The following is an 18,200-nucleotide window of genomic DNA, read 5'->3' as shown; positions in this document are numbered from 1 at the left end:
TTTTTCTTCCCACTTCTTGACACGGTTGTTGTTGTCCTCAAACTGACATAGCTGTTGTGTACTGTCACATTATGAACTGTAGTTATCATTTGGCATAACACAAAATCAGATAAGACACCTTTATTTATCTGCAGACGGGACACTTCAGTGCTTGCAGCAGCAAAACCAGAAAGGAGTCAGAAACACTACACCCATATAAATGACAAAATAAGAAAAATAAAGATATGTGTTTAAAAAAAAAAAAAAAAAAAAAAAAAACTCTAGGAAATGTGAAACAATAAAAAGTTAAATATTTAGATTAAAAAGTTGTTATTCAACATTTCCTATAAAAATTTTAAAAATCATCTGCAATAAAACGACCAAACTGACCTCTGATAACATCAAGCAAAGCGAAAGCTGGAAGAAAGTTGAGGGATCAGTGCTTGTATCTGTTTTTGAGAAGTTTAACGATTCTGATTTTGAGAAACAGAGGACTTGTTACGAAACAATCAGGTTCATATGACTGAACTTCACCAGAAAAGATAAAACATGACTAAGCAAAGTGATTTCTGGAGCCGTGAAGCCAGAAAATGGAACAATAATCTGATTTTTTACAGATAAATTTGTTGATGGTGGATGAAGATGTTTCAGAGTGACGCAGTTTCGCCAATTATTTATGCTGTCTGACATCACCATTCAGTACTTATCAGTTTTATTGTTAGTTATTCCTTTGCTCTAAAAACCGTCAGCATTAATGCTCCAGTTAAACTTTGTTATTAGTAAATGAGGTCGTAGTTAAACTAAAATGTGTCCAGCAGCTGCTTTGTATGACAGAATGAGATGTGTAGTGACGTAACAGGATCCATGTTCTGGATGTTTGCATGCAGCAGCAGCTGAGATGCAGGTTTCTACAGGTGAGCTCTGTAATCTTCATGTTTCCAACGTAAATACAAACAAATCCAAACGCAGTTTGTGTTTAATACGCTCAGCTGTTCACTCCAAACAACTCGCCCTGGCCTGTTCATCTATTTTTGTACGTTTGTCCACATGTAAGTGATGAAACTCTGTTTTTACTCTGACAATCCGTTCTCCAAATCTTCTATTTCCAAAACTTAATCTCTTCTGGGACACCAAAGTAGGGGTGATATGTTGGAATGGAAATGTTCCGGTCTTTTCCACCTTAGTTAAAGGCCGTGGCAGTGTAAACGGAAGGTGTTTTATACACACTCCCAACAAAAGAAAAGATTTAGAACAATACGGATTATTTATTTTCCATTAATCAAAGTGATGGACAGTGGAGTTAAACTTACACAAACCAGAAGTAATCAACCATAATCAATGGGGGTGGAAAAATGGAATTAAAAAATCTAATATTGGGATTTTTTTTGCTTCACAATTTAAAAAAAATTTTTTTTTTTTTCAAATAAACAAAATAATCCATAATAAACTTTTTCTCATTTTTGTTGTTTTTATTGATATTTTTACTTGTCTTCATGGGCATTATAGCAGCAGAATGATGGTCTGGTGATTGTGTTGTTTTTTCCCAACTTAAATCAAGAAAAATGACAAGTAAAAAAAGTTTTTTCCAGTTTTTTGTTTTGTTTTTTGTCTACAAAAATCAGCAATATCGGGGAATCATGAGAATTGCAATTTAAATCGAGTCGGCACCCAAAAAATCAGCATCGAATTGAATCGGGACGAAAACTTATTGTCACAGCCCTAATGATCAGTGTTTGATTTAAGGAGTGGGACTCCATTAATAATTAACTTACAGGCTTTGTGATTAATTAATCTTGATTCATCGCAATTTATTCGCAAAACAATATGAAGGCAAAAAAGCAACAATTTTTTAGTTGATAGACATAAATAGACACAGATATCAATCTTGTAAACTCAGGCTGTATTAATGTCTGGTAAAGTATACTTTGTATAGATCAGACCCTTTTGTTCTCCAATGTTTATTATAGTCAACACATCTTGTTTACATTTGACTCCCTACACACCCATGAAAAGTTGTGAGGTTTGGCACACACCACTCATTTGGGTGGAACCGTCTCAATGAGAATATCAGCTTTCCTCGATGATATCTCGGCATGGATGAAAGCTCGCCATCTTCAGCTCAATCCGTCCAAGACAGAGCTCATTGTCTGCACAGCCATTCCTTCCTTACATCCACAATTAAATGTGAAGCCCGACTCTGTCAAACTTGTTCCTACGCCTGCTGCCCGGAATCATGGTGTCATGGTGGTTGACCAGCTGACCTTTTAAGGTCCATGTTGCCTCGGTTGCCCGTACCTGCCGATATGCTCTCTACAACATCAAGAGAATCAGCCCGTACCTGACAGAACACACGGCTTAGCTGTTGGTTCAGTCTCTGGTCATCTCACGCATTGATTACTGCAATTCCCTACTGGCAGGTCTACCTGCATGCTCTGTTAAACCTCTGCAGATGGTCCAGAATACCGCAGCGTGTCTGGTCTTCAACCAACCCAAACGAGCTCATGTCACTCCGCTGCTCATCGCTCTTCACTGGCTTCCGGTCGCAGCACGTATCAAATTTAAAGATTTGCTTCTGGCTTACAACACAATAACTGAAACGGCTTCCATCTACCTTCACTCCCTAATCCAGACCTACACTCCCTCTCGACAGCTACGTTCCACCAGTGAAAGACGCCTCGTGTTACCACCACTACGTGGGACTAAATCACCAGCCAGACTCTTTTCCTCTTTTGTGCCACGATGGTGGAATGATCTCCCAAACTCTGTCCGCTCTGCAGAGTCCCTGTCTACTATTAAGAGCAAGCTGAAGACTCAGCTCTTCAAGGAGAACTTCAACACTTAGTATAGCTGTATTTGTTGGAAAGTTGGAGAACCTAGCCCAGTTCTTTGCAACAAACTTTATGGTATTAATTCTTTGCATTATAACATAGGTGGTATTATGGGGTAGGAAGGGAGGAAACAAAACAAAAAAAAAAACCCAAAAAACCACAAGAAACACACACACACACACACACACAAAAAAGCAGCCTGTAGAACTTCATGGAAGGACCTGCATCCAACTGGACAGTTCACTAGCACCTTCCTACGATGTCCTCTACTGTTTGATTTCGTGCTTGTGTTGTTCTCACTCATATGTAAGTCGCTTTGGATAAAAGCATCTGCTAAATGACTGTAGAATAGAATAGAATAGAATAGAATAGAATAGAATAGAATAGAATAGAATAGAATACTGACTACTACAGCAGACTCTGTGTTTTCTTTGACATTTCAGGGCTCTTGTTGTCTTCTGGTTACATATCTTATCGTACAACCCAACATCTGGAGGTCATACTTCTGGTTTTCATTAGCGTTTGAGTCCTCGGGCAGATAAGACTCTCTGCTGCTTTCCTCTGATGCTGAACGGTAAGTTCTCTCCTGCTGCTCACAGAAACCCTGTCCTCCAGGTTTGTGCTGAGTATGGGAACTTCCACAGCTTCCATAATCAGCAGAACTGGCTGCATTGCAGATACTGGTATTTCAGGAGTGTTTCATTATGGGAGGGCCTCCTGCAGAGAGGGGATTTCTCAGCTGGTCTAGTTCTTGCTCCAGTTTCAGGCTCTTGTTTGTTTTAGCCCAACCAGTTCTGAAGAGCCACTTTGAGTCAAAGGACAGAGGGATCTGGACTGGTTTCTGACTGGTTAGTATTTGTGTAACTGGTGAAAGCGGTTTCGGCTGTTGGGAACTGTGGTCTGAGCTGGTCCAGCTTGGTCTGGTTTAGGATATCTGTAACTATTCCAGCAGCATTTTATGGATTGTTGTTCTTGCCAACAAAAACTGGAAATAGTTGAATCTAATTTCCTCTCGGTGCAGCTCTCCTCCTCATCCTCCTCCGGCTCCATCCATCCAATCTTTCCAGGCTTCATGTTGATCTAAAACTTACCTCCTTTCAGTTTATTTCCCTCCTCCTCTGTTTCTGGGTCGTGTAGCTTTTTCTCTCCTTTTCTTCATATGTAATTCCTTCCTATTCTCTCTCACTGATATTTATTTCATAACTCGCCTTTCCTTCCATCTGTCTCTGTCTCCACTCCAGCTGAAAGTCCGAAAGCATGACCTGAATATGGATTAAACCCCAGTGGGGCTTCCATACCTGCGTGGGGGGTTGGAACTTTTCTTATCTCCTATAAGTCTTATGATTTATGGAATTATTCACTCATGACCAAATGTCCTCCCCCTTATCTAAACAGTGTCTTCATCTCGCAGCTCTTTTGCAACAGTCTTGTTGCTCAACCCTCAATGTTGACTCCTTCTTCAGGCTTGGTTCCTCCTCTGATGCTCCCATTATGACCTGGAGACAGGAAACACTCACCAGGCCTGGATTAATGCTGGTGCTTTTCTACTTCTGCAGCCTTTCAGCAGACGCTTTTCTCCAAAGCGACTTAAATCTGAGAGTGATGTGGTTGTTTGAAAAAATGCTGTGATGTGGATCTGCTGACCATCAAAAGTATGTTTGACTTAATGCATAAAATGAATTAATAATATGTTTGAGCCGAGGAGTGAAAAATGTGAGGCGAGGATTATTAAAATGGATGGTTGCCCTGCATTGTGCTCAGTTTTCTCCCTGAGGAAGTCGCAGCTGCTGCCAAGTAAGATGCAGTAAACAATGCTGCAACTAATGGGAGTAAAATATGAGTTTAAAGTGGGGTCGAAAGATTCCTGAAGGGAAAATGACTTTAATTTAAAGTGTGTGTTTTTGCTTCCCGTCCGAGAAACCGAGACGCCGACCAACACTGACCCCTACTGGTTCAGATTAAAATGATGTCCCATCTGAGCTTCTTATTGTTTGTTTTTACGTGACGTCCGTCTCTACTGAACATGAAGCGGTGGTCAGCTCATTTGGGACCATATTGTGATGAACGTGTTGTAGATCTCCGGAAAATCCCTCAAAATTATGTGTAAAAGGATAAATCTTGCTTTAGACTTCTTCGTGAAGTTGTAAAAGCCTTTTGTTGCTCCTGTTGCAGCTTAAGGTCATAATTTCCATGAAATGGTAAAACTTTCTCAGTTTCAATACTTGAAATGTTGTTTTTGTTCTACAGGGGATAAAATATGAGGTAATGAAATTAGTAAATCATTGCATTCTGTTTTTATTTACATTTTACCCACTGCTATATTCATCTTGCTTTTTTGCTTTATAATTTTTTATACTTTGTAATTTGTTTTCAGGAAATAATGTTTGGATAATTCATATAAGAATAAAAATAAGTCAAATTTTCAGTTCAGGTGCGTGAAGGTGGAGCAGCAAACTTGTTTTCTGCACCAACTGGCGAGAATAAAACCTAAAGTTCCTTCAGAGCAGTCAATCAGATTAAACGAAATACCAGCTGCGATCAGCTGCAGCATCATTTACTGCTTTATAATCCGTATCTGCAGGCCACGCATCCCAACACACAGCTGCAGCTTCTGTCCACCTGATTTCATCTGAACAGGTTGATTCATTTCTTCCACCATAGTGGAAGAAATGAAAGCAGCAGCAGCATTTCAGCTGTGTTTGCGCAGGTCCAAGCAGCTTCATGCATCACAAGATTCAGTCTTTTAAATTCTGATGAACAGAAGAAGAGCAGTCTCAAAATCCTGCTGAAACATGTTAAAAGATCTGACAGAAAAACTTCATGTTCAGACTTTATCCAGTGGTAAATCTCTCCTGAGGTTTGGTTTATTGGTTTGTCGCTGCTCTCAGCAGCCGTTGTTATCTGCAGCTGAGCTTCACATCATCTCAGGTTAGAAGCAGCTGCTCAGTAAGTGGAAATTTCCACAGCAGCAGCCACAGATAAAGCTGAGCAGATGAAGTGGAAAATTAATTCCTCTTATCAACTCATTAAAAACAAACATTTAGTTTTCATTTCTGTTTAATAACTTAACAACACTCTGACAATGAAACACGTAAGATTGATTTATTTATTTTAAACTGGGATATCCTGTTTTCTTTGCTAAAAGCATTTTGTTCTCACACAAGTGCTTTGGACTTGATGATTCTTCAGAACAGAGCAGAACAGCCACAGCAGGGGTGCAAAGTCGCTCCCCCAGGGCCGCTGTCCCTGCTCCAACACACCTGGCTCACATTAAATGGATCCAACAGCCAGTAACTGATTGATTTCACACAGGTGTGTTGGAGCAGGGACTACGTGAGCCGTCACATGGAAACAATGTTAGAAACAGATGTCTGAATTTACACATGTAAAGGAGCATAAATGGGCCTCAAGCGGGTCATCTGAGGGATTCTTGAACCTTTACGTTCACATCAGTCTTTTTGATCCAAATCCGAGTCCGTTTGCTCAGAAAGTTGCTTCGTTTGGGGAAACGTGAACCGATTCTGGTCCGATTCTGATTCGGACCAAAGAAGCAGACTCGGTCTTGGCCTGTTTCAAGCAGACCAAATACAGGAAGTAGACTACAAAAAAAGTCACCTCCTGCACTATGCGTAGCATTGCATTGTGGGTAAACACATAGCGATGGCGTTGAGGGTCCCTTTGCTTTGCAGTGGATTTCTGCAGTATACTTGCATAAAACACAATAAAAATCCAAAACAGCCATAGTTTCGTCTCCATGTTTAACTCTCAGGTGGAGGAAACAGTTTTTCTTCTTCACGCCGGTCCTGTCCTCTCCAAGGCTAAATACTAGTGCAGCGCCACCTCTGGTGAGTTATAGGGAACTAGCCGTATACAACTGAGCCGAGTGTCCAACCGGACTGAGTCCAGCGGACTATCCTGATATAAATGCACCCCTAAAGTCACATTTATTAAAACCATGTGTTTTTTTGATGATAAATTAACAGAAAGTACGTGCATACTGAGGTCATCGCTGTCCAGGCCGCCTCACGCCGTGTGACGTTGCAGCTGACCGTTGCTTTGCACACACCGTCACAAACAGATACAAACACTGTTGGAGCTGATTCTGCTTAGTCGACCTTAACGGAGAAATTCTCATGTCATCAGCACACCTGCACTCTATCATCATCATCATCACCGACTGGTGTCACACCCATGCAGTACCAGATGGCTGCCAACAGGACGCCGCTGCCTGCTTTCGTCGTTCTTTTAGATTTATCTGAGGAACTTTGTAGTTTTGCTCGATAGTCTGAGCAATGAAAACTTTTTGACCCTGTTTGATGTTTGTCAAAGTGTTCTTTCTGGGTTCACGGCTTTGTTCTGTCCTGAAGAAGCTCAAAGTACCTGGATGATGCAAAAGCTCACTGCCACAGTCCAGCTTTCATCCTCTCTCTTCAGCAACACATTTCTCCAACACTAACTAGCGAACACGCTTCATCAAAACTCCCCAAACCTTCCAGCTGCATGCCCAGCATCTGCATGTCCAGATAAAGACGCTGGTTTGTCAGAGAAACACAACGTGAAGTCTAAACTTTGAATCCAGCTGCAAGCAGGAAAGATTACAGCAGAAGCAGCAAACGGCTCCAAACATGACGTGTTTGTGTTCTGGGAACAGTCGATAAAAACGAAAAGAAAAAAGGGAAGAAATGAAAGTATTAGGAAATCAGGAGCAGCTCTGTGATGGACTCAGACCAGACAGAGAGGACCGGACTTCCCTTTTCTCTGTCTTCTTTTCAAATAAACCTCCTTCCTCAGTTTCATTACAACCTTTGATCTGGACGTCGTTCCTCCGTCTCCGAACTAAAACACACTCAGAAGCTTCCACACAAACTCAAGTAAACTCAAACAGATTTACTTTCCGAACTGAACTGTAAGCAGAGTGGAAGGGACACAGCTGGAAGCCATCTGAAGCAACTGTGGACAGTGAATGCAGCACGGTGTTCCCTCTGAGCAGAAATGTTCTGGGTGGGTCCTCTCAAGCTCGAGTGTGTTGCTTCGACTGGTCGACGACCCTCGACAGGATGATGATTAAAAGTGCTCTGAGATCTATTTTCCTACCTTTTGTCTGAAACAACAAACCCAAAATATATGAGGCCACTACTGTAAACCTTCACAATTATGAGGTTTGTATGTATAATGGCTTCAACAGAAAGCTGAGACATGAGATCATCACACAAGAGTCCGAACGCGTCACAGTTCACGTGGAACACCTGGAAAACGGTGCTCTTCTAAAAAAAACCAACATAACAGTCAATGAAAAGCAGAAGACAGGAATCAGAAATAGGAAAGTAATGCATGATTACTGCGATGGACTGGAGACCTGTCCAGGCGCACCTGCCTCTCGCCCAGTGATTGCTGGGAACAGATCCAGCTTCCTGTGGCCCCGAATTAGACTAAGCGATCAGGAAAATGAATGAATGTGTGATTAGGAACTAAGGCTAAAAGAGCATGTTTTCCAGGTGTTTAATAGAGGTGGAACCAGTTGAGTCATCATCTAATGATGATGATGATGATGGACATCTCTATCAATGGTCAGAGTCAGGAGAATCCAGGGAAAGACCCCTCATTCACCTGATAAACATCATGAGGGTCCAGGCCAACACAGTTTATGATAGGAAGAGAGAATATTTCTTATAAAACCTCCTTCAGCGGCTGCACGGTGACATAGTGGTTAGCACTGTGGCCTCACAGCAAGCAGGTCACTGGTTCAATCCTTGGTTAGGGCAAGGTTTGGGCAGTGTGGAGTTTGCATGTTCTCTCTGTGTATGCGTGGGTTCTCTCTGGGTTCTCCAGCTTCCTCCCACTGTCCAAAGACATGCATGTTAGGTTAATTGTTTACTTTAAATTGCCCATAGGTGTGAGTGGTTGTTTGTCTCTGTGTGGCCCTGCGATGGACTGGCGAGCTGTCCAGGGTACCAGCTGTACCCTGCCTTTCACCCTAAGACTGCTGGAATAGGCTCCAGCTTCCCTGCAACTGCTTAATTGGATTAAGCAGTTAGGAAAATGAATGGAAACCTCCTTCATCTCCATAGAAACCAGCAGGACCTTCATGTGATTCATAAGTTTTGGTTTCACGGTGGTGAAGCAAACATGTTTGTAATCAGCAGAGTCTCTGCCTCCGTGTGACTCCTTATGTTTTGCTTGCAGTGGGAAAAGATCAGAAGCTGTAAAGCGGACGATGTGTTGTTGACACATTCCCGTATGACAGTCTGAGGTTTGAACTGTTTGGATGTCAGTAGACTTTAGCTGTAATTCTCCCTGTCATGTTGCTATGCTACATGTTAGCTGGTGTCTGCAAACATCTGCTGTACTGTTGGACCTCGCATTGACTCTCCAGGCTCTCCTCAAGCAGAGTTAAATGTGAATTTTAGGTATTAAAATGAAAAACCAATAAATAAAAAAACCATCAATTCGGCACGTGAACGGATGAAATTTGTTTTCTTTTTCTGAGTCGTCCATCTAGAACAACAGTCAGTCCTGTTGTGTGTTTGTTTTGGTTCTGATGGACTGATATCTGAAGAAATGTTGATGTTTAGTCTCTTCTGATGTATCTTTAAATGTCCAGCACTCTTTAGTTTGTTGGCTTTCACAACTGTGTAGGTTGGTTTATTCCATCCTGTGTGCAGCAGGAAGAGGAGCTGGAGAGGTTACAGGGCTATAACCATCCACCTACCCTGCCTGTAGAGGAGCTGCCTGCTGACTCTAAGATGGAGCTTCATTTGGGTCGAAAGGAAAGATGTTTTTACACACAGTCTCTCCAGATGTGCTAAACAGAGCATGTTCATTCATGTTCTGCTAGTTTTATAGAGAAGATGACTGATGATGTCCAGGAGAGCTGGAACGGAGGGATATTCCAGATTAGACGCAAGGTGCATTTCCATTTCACCCAGAATTGTGCAAAAACTAAATATTGACATAAATAACACGCTGATGGAAACTCTGTCAGAGAAAAATAAAGATCTAAGTTTCACAGTTATGACTGTTTTCTTCTGAATACTTCTGCTGGTACGTTACATGAATCATATTCTGTGCTGTAAACTTCCTATATATTCCATCGTAGCTGTATCTGTGCGAGCATATACTAGTTTATACATAACTGGGTTTTCCCATGGGAATGCTGAATGTGACCTTGCTAAGAAGATAACAGTTCTAACACGTGTGTTCTTCAGTTCGCTCCGAGCCCACATTCAGTTCACATCTTCTGGTAGTGAACTCTTTGCAAGATAAAGTTACTCTTCCCACATTCGGTTGCTGTGTCGTTCACCCTTTACATGTTGAGATAGTAGTTTTTATCCAGCACAAGCCATGTTAAAAATGAGAATTTGGCATTTTCCCTGCAAGAGACGCTGATTTTGGGCAAAAAGAAGCTTCAAAAATTACTTTATCCTCTTTTTGATGAAGACAGTTTTCCAGGCTTACATTTGGAGGATGCTGCAGAATGACCCATTATACTGTTTACTACCCAGTTAATCGCTGGGGGGGGGGGGGGTCTCCAACGACAGCGTATGTTATGTTGGAGGCTGAAACTGTGTGAGAACCCTGCAACAGAGCCCTTTGAGATGTGGTGTCAGTCAGTGGAGGAATATTTCTATGGCGCCCAGATTTAAGACAGTTTTGAAGGAAAAAGAAGGTCCGACCCGGTAGAAGGTGGACCTGATGAGGTGGATGATGAGCCTATCATAATGATCAGACTGCATTAGACCTGAATATTGATTAAACATCAGCAGGTTTTTAGCTTCTGACCTGCATCACAGCAGAGTGTGGTCCGCTGATTTTCATCCATTTTTATTAAACATTCTGTAAAACGATTGTATTTAATGCAAAACCAGCCTGGATTGACCCCACGGTTCTTCCCCCCCTAGCAGCCTTGTCATGCGTGGAAACATCAGCTCATCCTGACACAATGAGCGCTGGTTGTTGCTGCCAGTGCAACTCGGTTAGCTCGGTGGAGCTCAGCAGCAGCACAGAGACCAGTCTGTCTGGTCTGAAGGTTACTGCAGGTCGGGATGAACCCTGCATGCGGAGTGGGGGGGTGAAGGAGGACGTTCAGATATTATGAGCTGCTGCTTGTCCTCCTGGATGCTGTTCTTCAAATGCATCTCCTGCTTCTACTTTTATCTGCTCTCCATGTATTTCTTGTCTGCCTGTCCTGAAAGAAGATCCAGTTTTCTTACTGGGAAGCTTTTCCTTCAATCATTCATATTCATGAGTTTATTCATAATAATAAAAATAAAGATAATAAAGATATTAATGCACATTGTCAAATCACATATGATTGGATAGCCTTGTACTCCTTTCAACTTTTCTTTTAATTTTTCTTTTTCTTTTAATTAATATACATATATGTACATATATATATATATATATATATATATATATATATATATATATATATATATATATATATATATATATATATATATATATATATATATATATATATATATATAAATGTGTGTGTGTGTGTGTATACACAACAAAGAAGTCTATATAAAAATCTAGACGCTCCAGGCTGTGAGGTGACACCTCACACCACCATGACTTCCATCCTCCATGATATATTGACTGTAAATGTGCAGCAGTTTGTTCCAGACGTCATCCTGGTGACTTTACTATCATTTCTGCAGCTTTCTTAGTCACTTCCCCAGAATAATGACATATTTACCATTTCACATGTTACTCAGTGAAAAAACAGAATTATCCCTTCCTGACGAAGACTCTGAGAAAAGTCCAGTATTTCCATATATCTGTTGTCCATCGTAGGGAAACACAGTACTGTGACCATTTAGGTTGTCCTATTTTGACATGATCCATCGAAGACCATGAAGGTCTATGAAATATTTCCAGCCTGGAATTGACCTCATGGTGCATTTATTGGATCAAGTCATTATTTGAAATTCATTTGTTCATTTTATGAAGATTGCTTAGAAATATAAGCAAGCATGTCTGCAGAGATGGGCTCCTGCTTTTCTGTGGTCCTGCATTGGAATCAGCAAGTATGGACGATGGATGGATTATTGATCCAGCACATTTCCTCGACATTGTCTGGAAATGGCTGCAATTATTATTTTTTTTTTTAGGTTGTTTAAAAATAAATGTAAAACTGTTATTAAATGGCTGCGATGGACTGGCGAGCTGTCCAGGGTGTACCCTGCCTGTCGCCCAAAGCCAGCTGGGATAGGCTCCAGCTTCCCCGCGACCCTGAATTGGAATAAGCGGTTCGGAAAATGAATGAATGAATGAATGTTATTAAATGGCATTTTGACAGCCATCGTTACAATGGCGACCATTTCTGATGCAGCTTCAGCCATTTGATTCATTGGGTGCGGTATAATACACCACATGGCACCATGACCGTGTAGAATCAGACACGTGTGGCCAGTCGGCTGCTTTGGACAGAACTTTTGAATTGCGTCCCCTCCGAGGATCAGGGACGGACCAAGAGACCAAGTTCCAGGCCAGCAGCATTGATCACAGAGCTCGGAGCCCAGACCGCCCACCACAGCGATGACCACACACCCACCCAGAAGGAGGCAGAAGAAAACCACAACCATAGTTTATCCACTAATTACTGGAGACGAGACACTCAGATCATCAGTCCGAAACATTGACTTCATCTTGCTTCATCATACGGGCCACGCTTACATGGGAGTTTAATTTCCTAATAAAGGTTAATTCTGCTTTAAACTGACAAAAAAACAACCATGTAAACTCCTAATTCTGAATGCAAAAGTCAGTTTGGAATTAAACTTAATTCCAAAGTGAGTGGTTGGTTTCTACGCATTTTAAATCCGAACTGATTAATTTGTTCCTCTCTAATATAATCCGATCATTCTGCGCATGCTTGTAGTCTTGTCCCATCCCGATGTCGCAGATATTCCACACGTTGTTTTACCTCCCATGTTCGGTAGTCTATCTTCCCTCTCAGCTGCTGGAAAAAGGTGATGTAGTCCGCTCGTGTGGAGCTGCTGCTTCAAAATTATAATCAAAATAACAACTAAACTGGTACTTATTACGTGGTTTTCCATGTTAAACCGAAAAGATGAGAAGCAGGAAACAAACTTTGTTTATGTCCAATAGATGTCAATAAGTCACGTGCGCCCTCTGTCCAATCAGAGCCCTTCCCAGCCCGCCGATCTAAAGCAGAATTAAGGACGTGTTTCATGTAAACCTCAAATCAGAATTATTATTTCCATGTAAACTTGTGGGAAAATACCTGTAAATTAGAATGATTTAATTCTTAATTATTATTTTCAAATTGAAAATCATCTGTAACCAGAGTCATTGTGTAGAGACAGTGTAAGTGTTTAACCCTCGCAAATAAACAGTTGATGACCTTCACAACCCCTGTGTGTGTGAAGCCCATCCGTGTCACACACACTTTCTCTGCAGTTTTGCACAAACTGCCATTTACACTGTGCGCCCTGCCTTAACCTCCTGTTGTACCTTCAAACACCAGCTGTGAGAGAGTATAATAAATGTGGTGGATGAAAAATCAAAGCAAACCTGATGTAAACACATTGGGGGCCGTGGCTGAATACTGTTCAGTCTGTCAAATCTTCGCTGTTTTCACACGAGACTAAAGAAATGTGTGTCAGGCTGCTGGTAACAGATCCTAAAACATCCAGTTTAATCTGCTTCTAACTTGTAATGTGTCAACACACCACTTGTTCATCCCTTAAGTTTTTTCTGCCTGAATGATTCATAAATCAAAGTTAAACGGACAAAAAAATGAAGGAAAAAGCAGAAAATGCCTAAAGAAAAACCCTGAAAGACCTTCAGGAAACTGATGATAAAGAGCACTTTAAAACATTGGAACAAAGTCAGATGAGAGAAAGAGGACTGGATCAGGATTGTCCTTTTGGACGAGTGTCTGCAAATCAGGTTTTATCATTGCAGTCTAAGATAAAGTAGGTCTAAGGATGAGCAGAAGAAGATAGAAATGGTTCATAATTGACATGAAAGTATTTCACATCAACATTTATTCCAGAAAAAGACAACGTGATAATTAACTAAGTCAGATTTTAGGGCCTAAAGACCATCCTGCCTGCGTCTCTACAGCACAACATTCCTCTTCTGTCTGTGTTTTCGTGTCAGATGGGGACGATGCGGGGCCTCTGCAGGTATCTTACCAGAGGCAGCATCGCCGCAGCGCTGGGAGAAACGATTCCTCTGTAGCGGTTATGGAGCTCCACCAGCAGCTCCTCCTCTTGCTCGTTCAGGGCACTCCAAGCTCCAGGAACCAGCAGGGCCCCCAGCAGCATCCACACCCAGAGAGGAGCTTCCCTCCTCAGGCAGAAAGCAACGGACTCCATCCTCAGCTGGGACCAAGAGGCTCCATCCTGAGTAGTCCGCGGGATCGAGGCCCCCTGGGGTTCTGAGAGGCTCCTTCTGTGCATGATGGGAGACAAAGTCCTGAGGGGTGTATCCTCAAGTGGTTCGCCCAAAGTCCAGCAAAGTGTCTGTCTGTGTGAGTGTGTGTGCGATGGGCTGATCTTCAGCTGCGTTTACTTGTGTGTGTGTACAATAGAGCACTTGTGTTTAAGTGTGTGTGTCTGAGAGTCAGTAAAAGTGTGTGTGTTCCCTCCTCAGTGCCTCTCAGCTCTGCTGATCTCTCTGTTTCTGAGCCGGCTTTAAGCGAGCGAGGATCCTCCCACAAACACACTCACACAAACTGCTGTCTTTCTGAGGACTCCACCTTCCAGAACTCATCACTTTCAGCAGCTTTAATGTCAGAGCAGATCTGAACCCCGAGAAGAGTCTGTTCAACAGCAAAGGACCGAAATCCAGCTGTTAAATGAGCTCTACAAACACAGACACACACCTACACACACACACACACAGACACACACTCCACACTTCACACTCTGCACCGACTGGTACGACAACAAACACTCCCCAATCCTCTGACTCCATGTTTTCCTCCTCTGATGGCATCTCTGCCTCCTCTCCTTTGTTTTTTGTCTCCTCTGCTGTTTTCAGCTCAGTCCTCCTCATCTGTTCCTAAAATCTGAAGGTTTCAGATTTTATGACTGAAAGTTTCTTTCAGAAACTTTTACGAATCATTTAACTTTAATGTTCTCAATATCAACCCTTGTTGTCCTGTTGTTGTTGTTTTCTTCATTGAAATGAATTGTTGCTGACAATTCTGATTATTCTATGTTTACTACCTCACTGACCCACAGAGCTCGCCGTTATTTTACTGGTGAAATGCATTCTGGGACGATGATGAGTGTGGCTCAGTTTTCTGTTCAACCTGAATCGTGGATCTACAGGAGTGACCAAACCTGGACCATTAGACCAAACCTGGACCATCAGACCAAACCTGAACTGTCAGGCCAAACCTGAACCATCAGACCAAACCTGGACCATCAGACCAAACCTGGACCATCAGACCAAATCTGGACCATTAGACCAAACCTGGACCATCAGACCAAATCTGGACCATCAGACCAAACCTGGACCATCAGACCAAACCTGGACCATCAGACCAAACCTGAACCATCAGACCAAACCTGAACCATCAGACCAAACATGAACCGTCAGACCAAACCTGGACCATCAGACCAAACCAGAACCATCAGACCAAACCTGAACCGTCACACCAAACCTGAACCGTCAGACCAAACCTGGACCAGCAGACCAAACCTGAACCGTCAGACCAAACCTGAACCATCAGACCAAACCTGAACCTTCTGACCACACATGAACCGTCATTCCAAACCAGAACCATCAGACCAAACGAACCATCAGACTAAACCTGAACCATCAGACCAAACCAGAACCATCAATCCAAACCTGAACCATCACACCAAACCTGAACCATCACACCAAACCTGGACCATCAGACTAAACCTGAACCGTCAGACTAAACTAGAACTGTCAGACCAAACCTGAACCATCAGACTAAACCTGAACCGTCAGACTAAACCTGGACCATCAGACCAAACGTGAACCATCAGACAGAACCTGAACCATCAGACAGAACCTGAACCGTCAGACTAAACCTGAACCGTCACACCAAACCTGAACCATCAGACCAAACCTGGACCATTAGACAGAACCTGAACCATCAGACAGAACCTGAATTGTTAGACTAAACCTGATCCATCAGACCAAACCTGGACCATCAGACCATTTTGTCCCGCCATCTGGAAGTTTCCAATTTTCTTACAACTACAACTGATACTCCAACCCAACTGGCAGCACATTGAATGCAGCGTTTTAGTTCCCTGGATGTTTTTGTTACCTGGTAACAACTGATCATATTTATGCAGGTAAACAGACGGAATAACAAGTAGGTTTACTCAACTTTCCTCTTTATTCATCTCACCATCTCATCATCCTCATCTTTAAGTGTATTTTTCAGGTTTTTATGGCATTAAAATTCAACTTTAATTCACAAAAAGATAATGATTATAAATTTACAGCCCTGCATCAAACCACATCTGACTCCCACAGTGCTCCTCGGCCACACATGGTGGTGTATCACTGACATGTAGGAGACTGTCTGCAACCCGACAGCGGCACCACTGAGCTCCACCAGGTTTTGTTTTCACACTCAAACACAATGTGGAGGTAAACTGGTGCTCCTCTATGTCTCAAGAAATAATAATAATAATTTTAAAAAAAAGCCTCACAGCCTCCTCCCTACAGTTGCAATAAAGAAAATATGATGTGAAGTTATCTGATGTAGAGTCACTAGTGTCAGACTTTATAGGTTTGGGTTTGCATTGGTTTTCTTAACAACAGACTTTAGTCTTTCCTTCCTGATCATCATCTGGCGACAGATGACAACTTGCTACAGCTACATCAACCTGCCCCAAGCCGCCAGAGCCGGCTGGAGCTGTTGTCACAAGCCAGCACAACAGCGCTGACAACTCAGACTGGTATGGTTCAGACCACGTTGTCTTCCCTCCAACATACACTAAGGCATAAAGAAAACAATGAACCATCACTGGAGAATAAGCAGTATATATATATATATATATATATATATATATATATATATATATATATATATATATATATATATATATATATATATATATATATATATACTGCTTATTCTCCAGTGATGGTTCATTGTTTTCTTTATGCCTTAGTTGAGCCTTTTAGTTTTCTGTTTAACTCATTAAAATGTCTTGACTCTGCATGCCTGCCTCCCATCCCTGCATTTGGGTCCACACCTCTCCTGCACTGAGACGTGCCAGAATGTTACCTGGTTACGGTTGTTTACATGCATACCAGACAACACAACATGTTTTCAATAAAAGCCTTTAGGTGTGCTAAGGTGAAGCTTCACTCATGATTTTCATCAGTGATAATAAATTCAATCTTTTTCACAGAGAAATGCTCTGAAACTCCATTATTCTGTCACTACAGGCTTTTTCAGGAATGTCAAAACAAAGATCATGAAATGAGGAATCTAGTTATACTCAGGATAGCGGAAGCTCTAGATTTTAACGTTGCAAAACAGAACACCATCATCTTCTGCTCCTTAAAGTGGTCTTTGTTTTCTTAGAAGGATTGTGACAGTAAATTGTTTTCATGTGATTTTACATACAGGAGATGTTTCCATCCAGCACTTAGGATGATCAATGACTACATTAAACATGTATAATTATTTCTTCTATCTGAAATCAATCTCCTCAGAGATTCCAGCTGACATGTTTACATGGATGCTGGAGAGAGTGATCTGATCAGTTGTGCATTTACATGGTGGAAAGACTTAATACAACATTAAACACACACAAGGTGGAATGATTTGGAAGAAGAAAAAAACAAGAAAAGATTTGATCAAATCTGATTGAATATCTGCTTGAACAAGTCATTGTTTAAGGTCTTTCAAGATAAGGTAAGTTTATTTGTACAGCACCTTTCATGTACCAGACAATTCAAAGTGCTTCAACTGTCACAATGCTCAGTAATTTGTTTGAGAGTTTTCTACTAGAATCACACAAAACCATCACAGAAACAGACATGTTTCATGTAGACATGCTTTCTTTTTCCTGTTGATCAGACCTTAACCTTGATCAGGCTGAAAATTCATTCTGATCAAGGCTGATCAGATAAACTGAAGTGTTTTCATGATGTATTTTATGCTGACTAAGTGTTTGATCAGATCAAAAGTGCTCCAAATAAACACAACTTCTGGTTTGCAGCGGCTCCGGAGGCCTCAGAGGGCACGTTGAGTTTGTACATTGGCAAAACTTGGGCAGCCCAACTTAAAGGTGAGTAAGTGAAATATCTTTAACGCCAACTTTTCTTTTGGATGTTTTTTTAATTTTTTTTTTTAAATCCCCAATCCCCAATCATTAAAGAAAAAAGAAACACCTGATGATAGGAGTTTGATTT

The 18,200-nt window shown here is 41.6% G+C and overlaps 1 protein-coding gene across 1 annotated transcript in view; it reads right to left on the bottom strand.

Annotated features, from left to right (window-relative positions):
• LOC306755153 (peptidase inhibitor 16-like) overlaps nucleotides 1-14,429 on the bottom strand; it is a 34,101-nt gene extending 19,672 nt beyond the window's left edge. The window contains exon 1 of the mRNA XM_079239436.1: nucleotides 13,976-14,429. Within this exon, the coding sequence (XP_079095562.1) occupies nucleotides 13,976-14,242 (267 nt within the window). The 5' untranslated portion in view covers nucleotides 14,243-14,429. The remainder of the gene's footprint in view (nucleotides 1-13,975) is intronic.
• Nucleotides 14,430-18,200: the final 3,771 nt, after the last annotated feature.

This window comes from Telmatherina bonti, assembly GCF_933228915.1.
Source record: "Telmatherina bonti genome assembly, chromosome: 4".
Lineage (NCBI taxonomy): Eukaryota > Metazoa > Chordata > Actinopteri > Atheriniformes > Telmatherinidae > Telmatherina > Telmatherina bonti.
The sequence above is the reverse complement of the archived record's forward strand: the minus strand, read 5'-3'. Positions and strand labels throughout refer to the sequence as shown.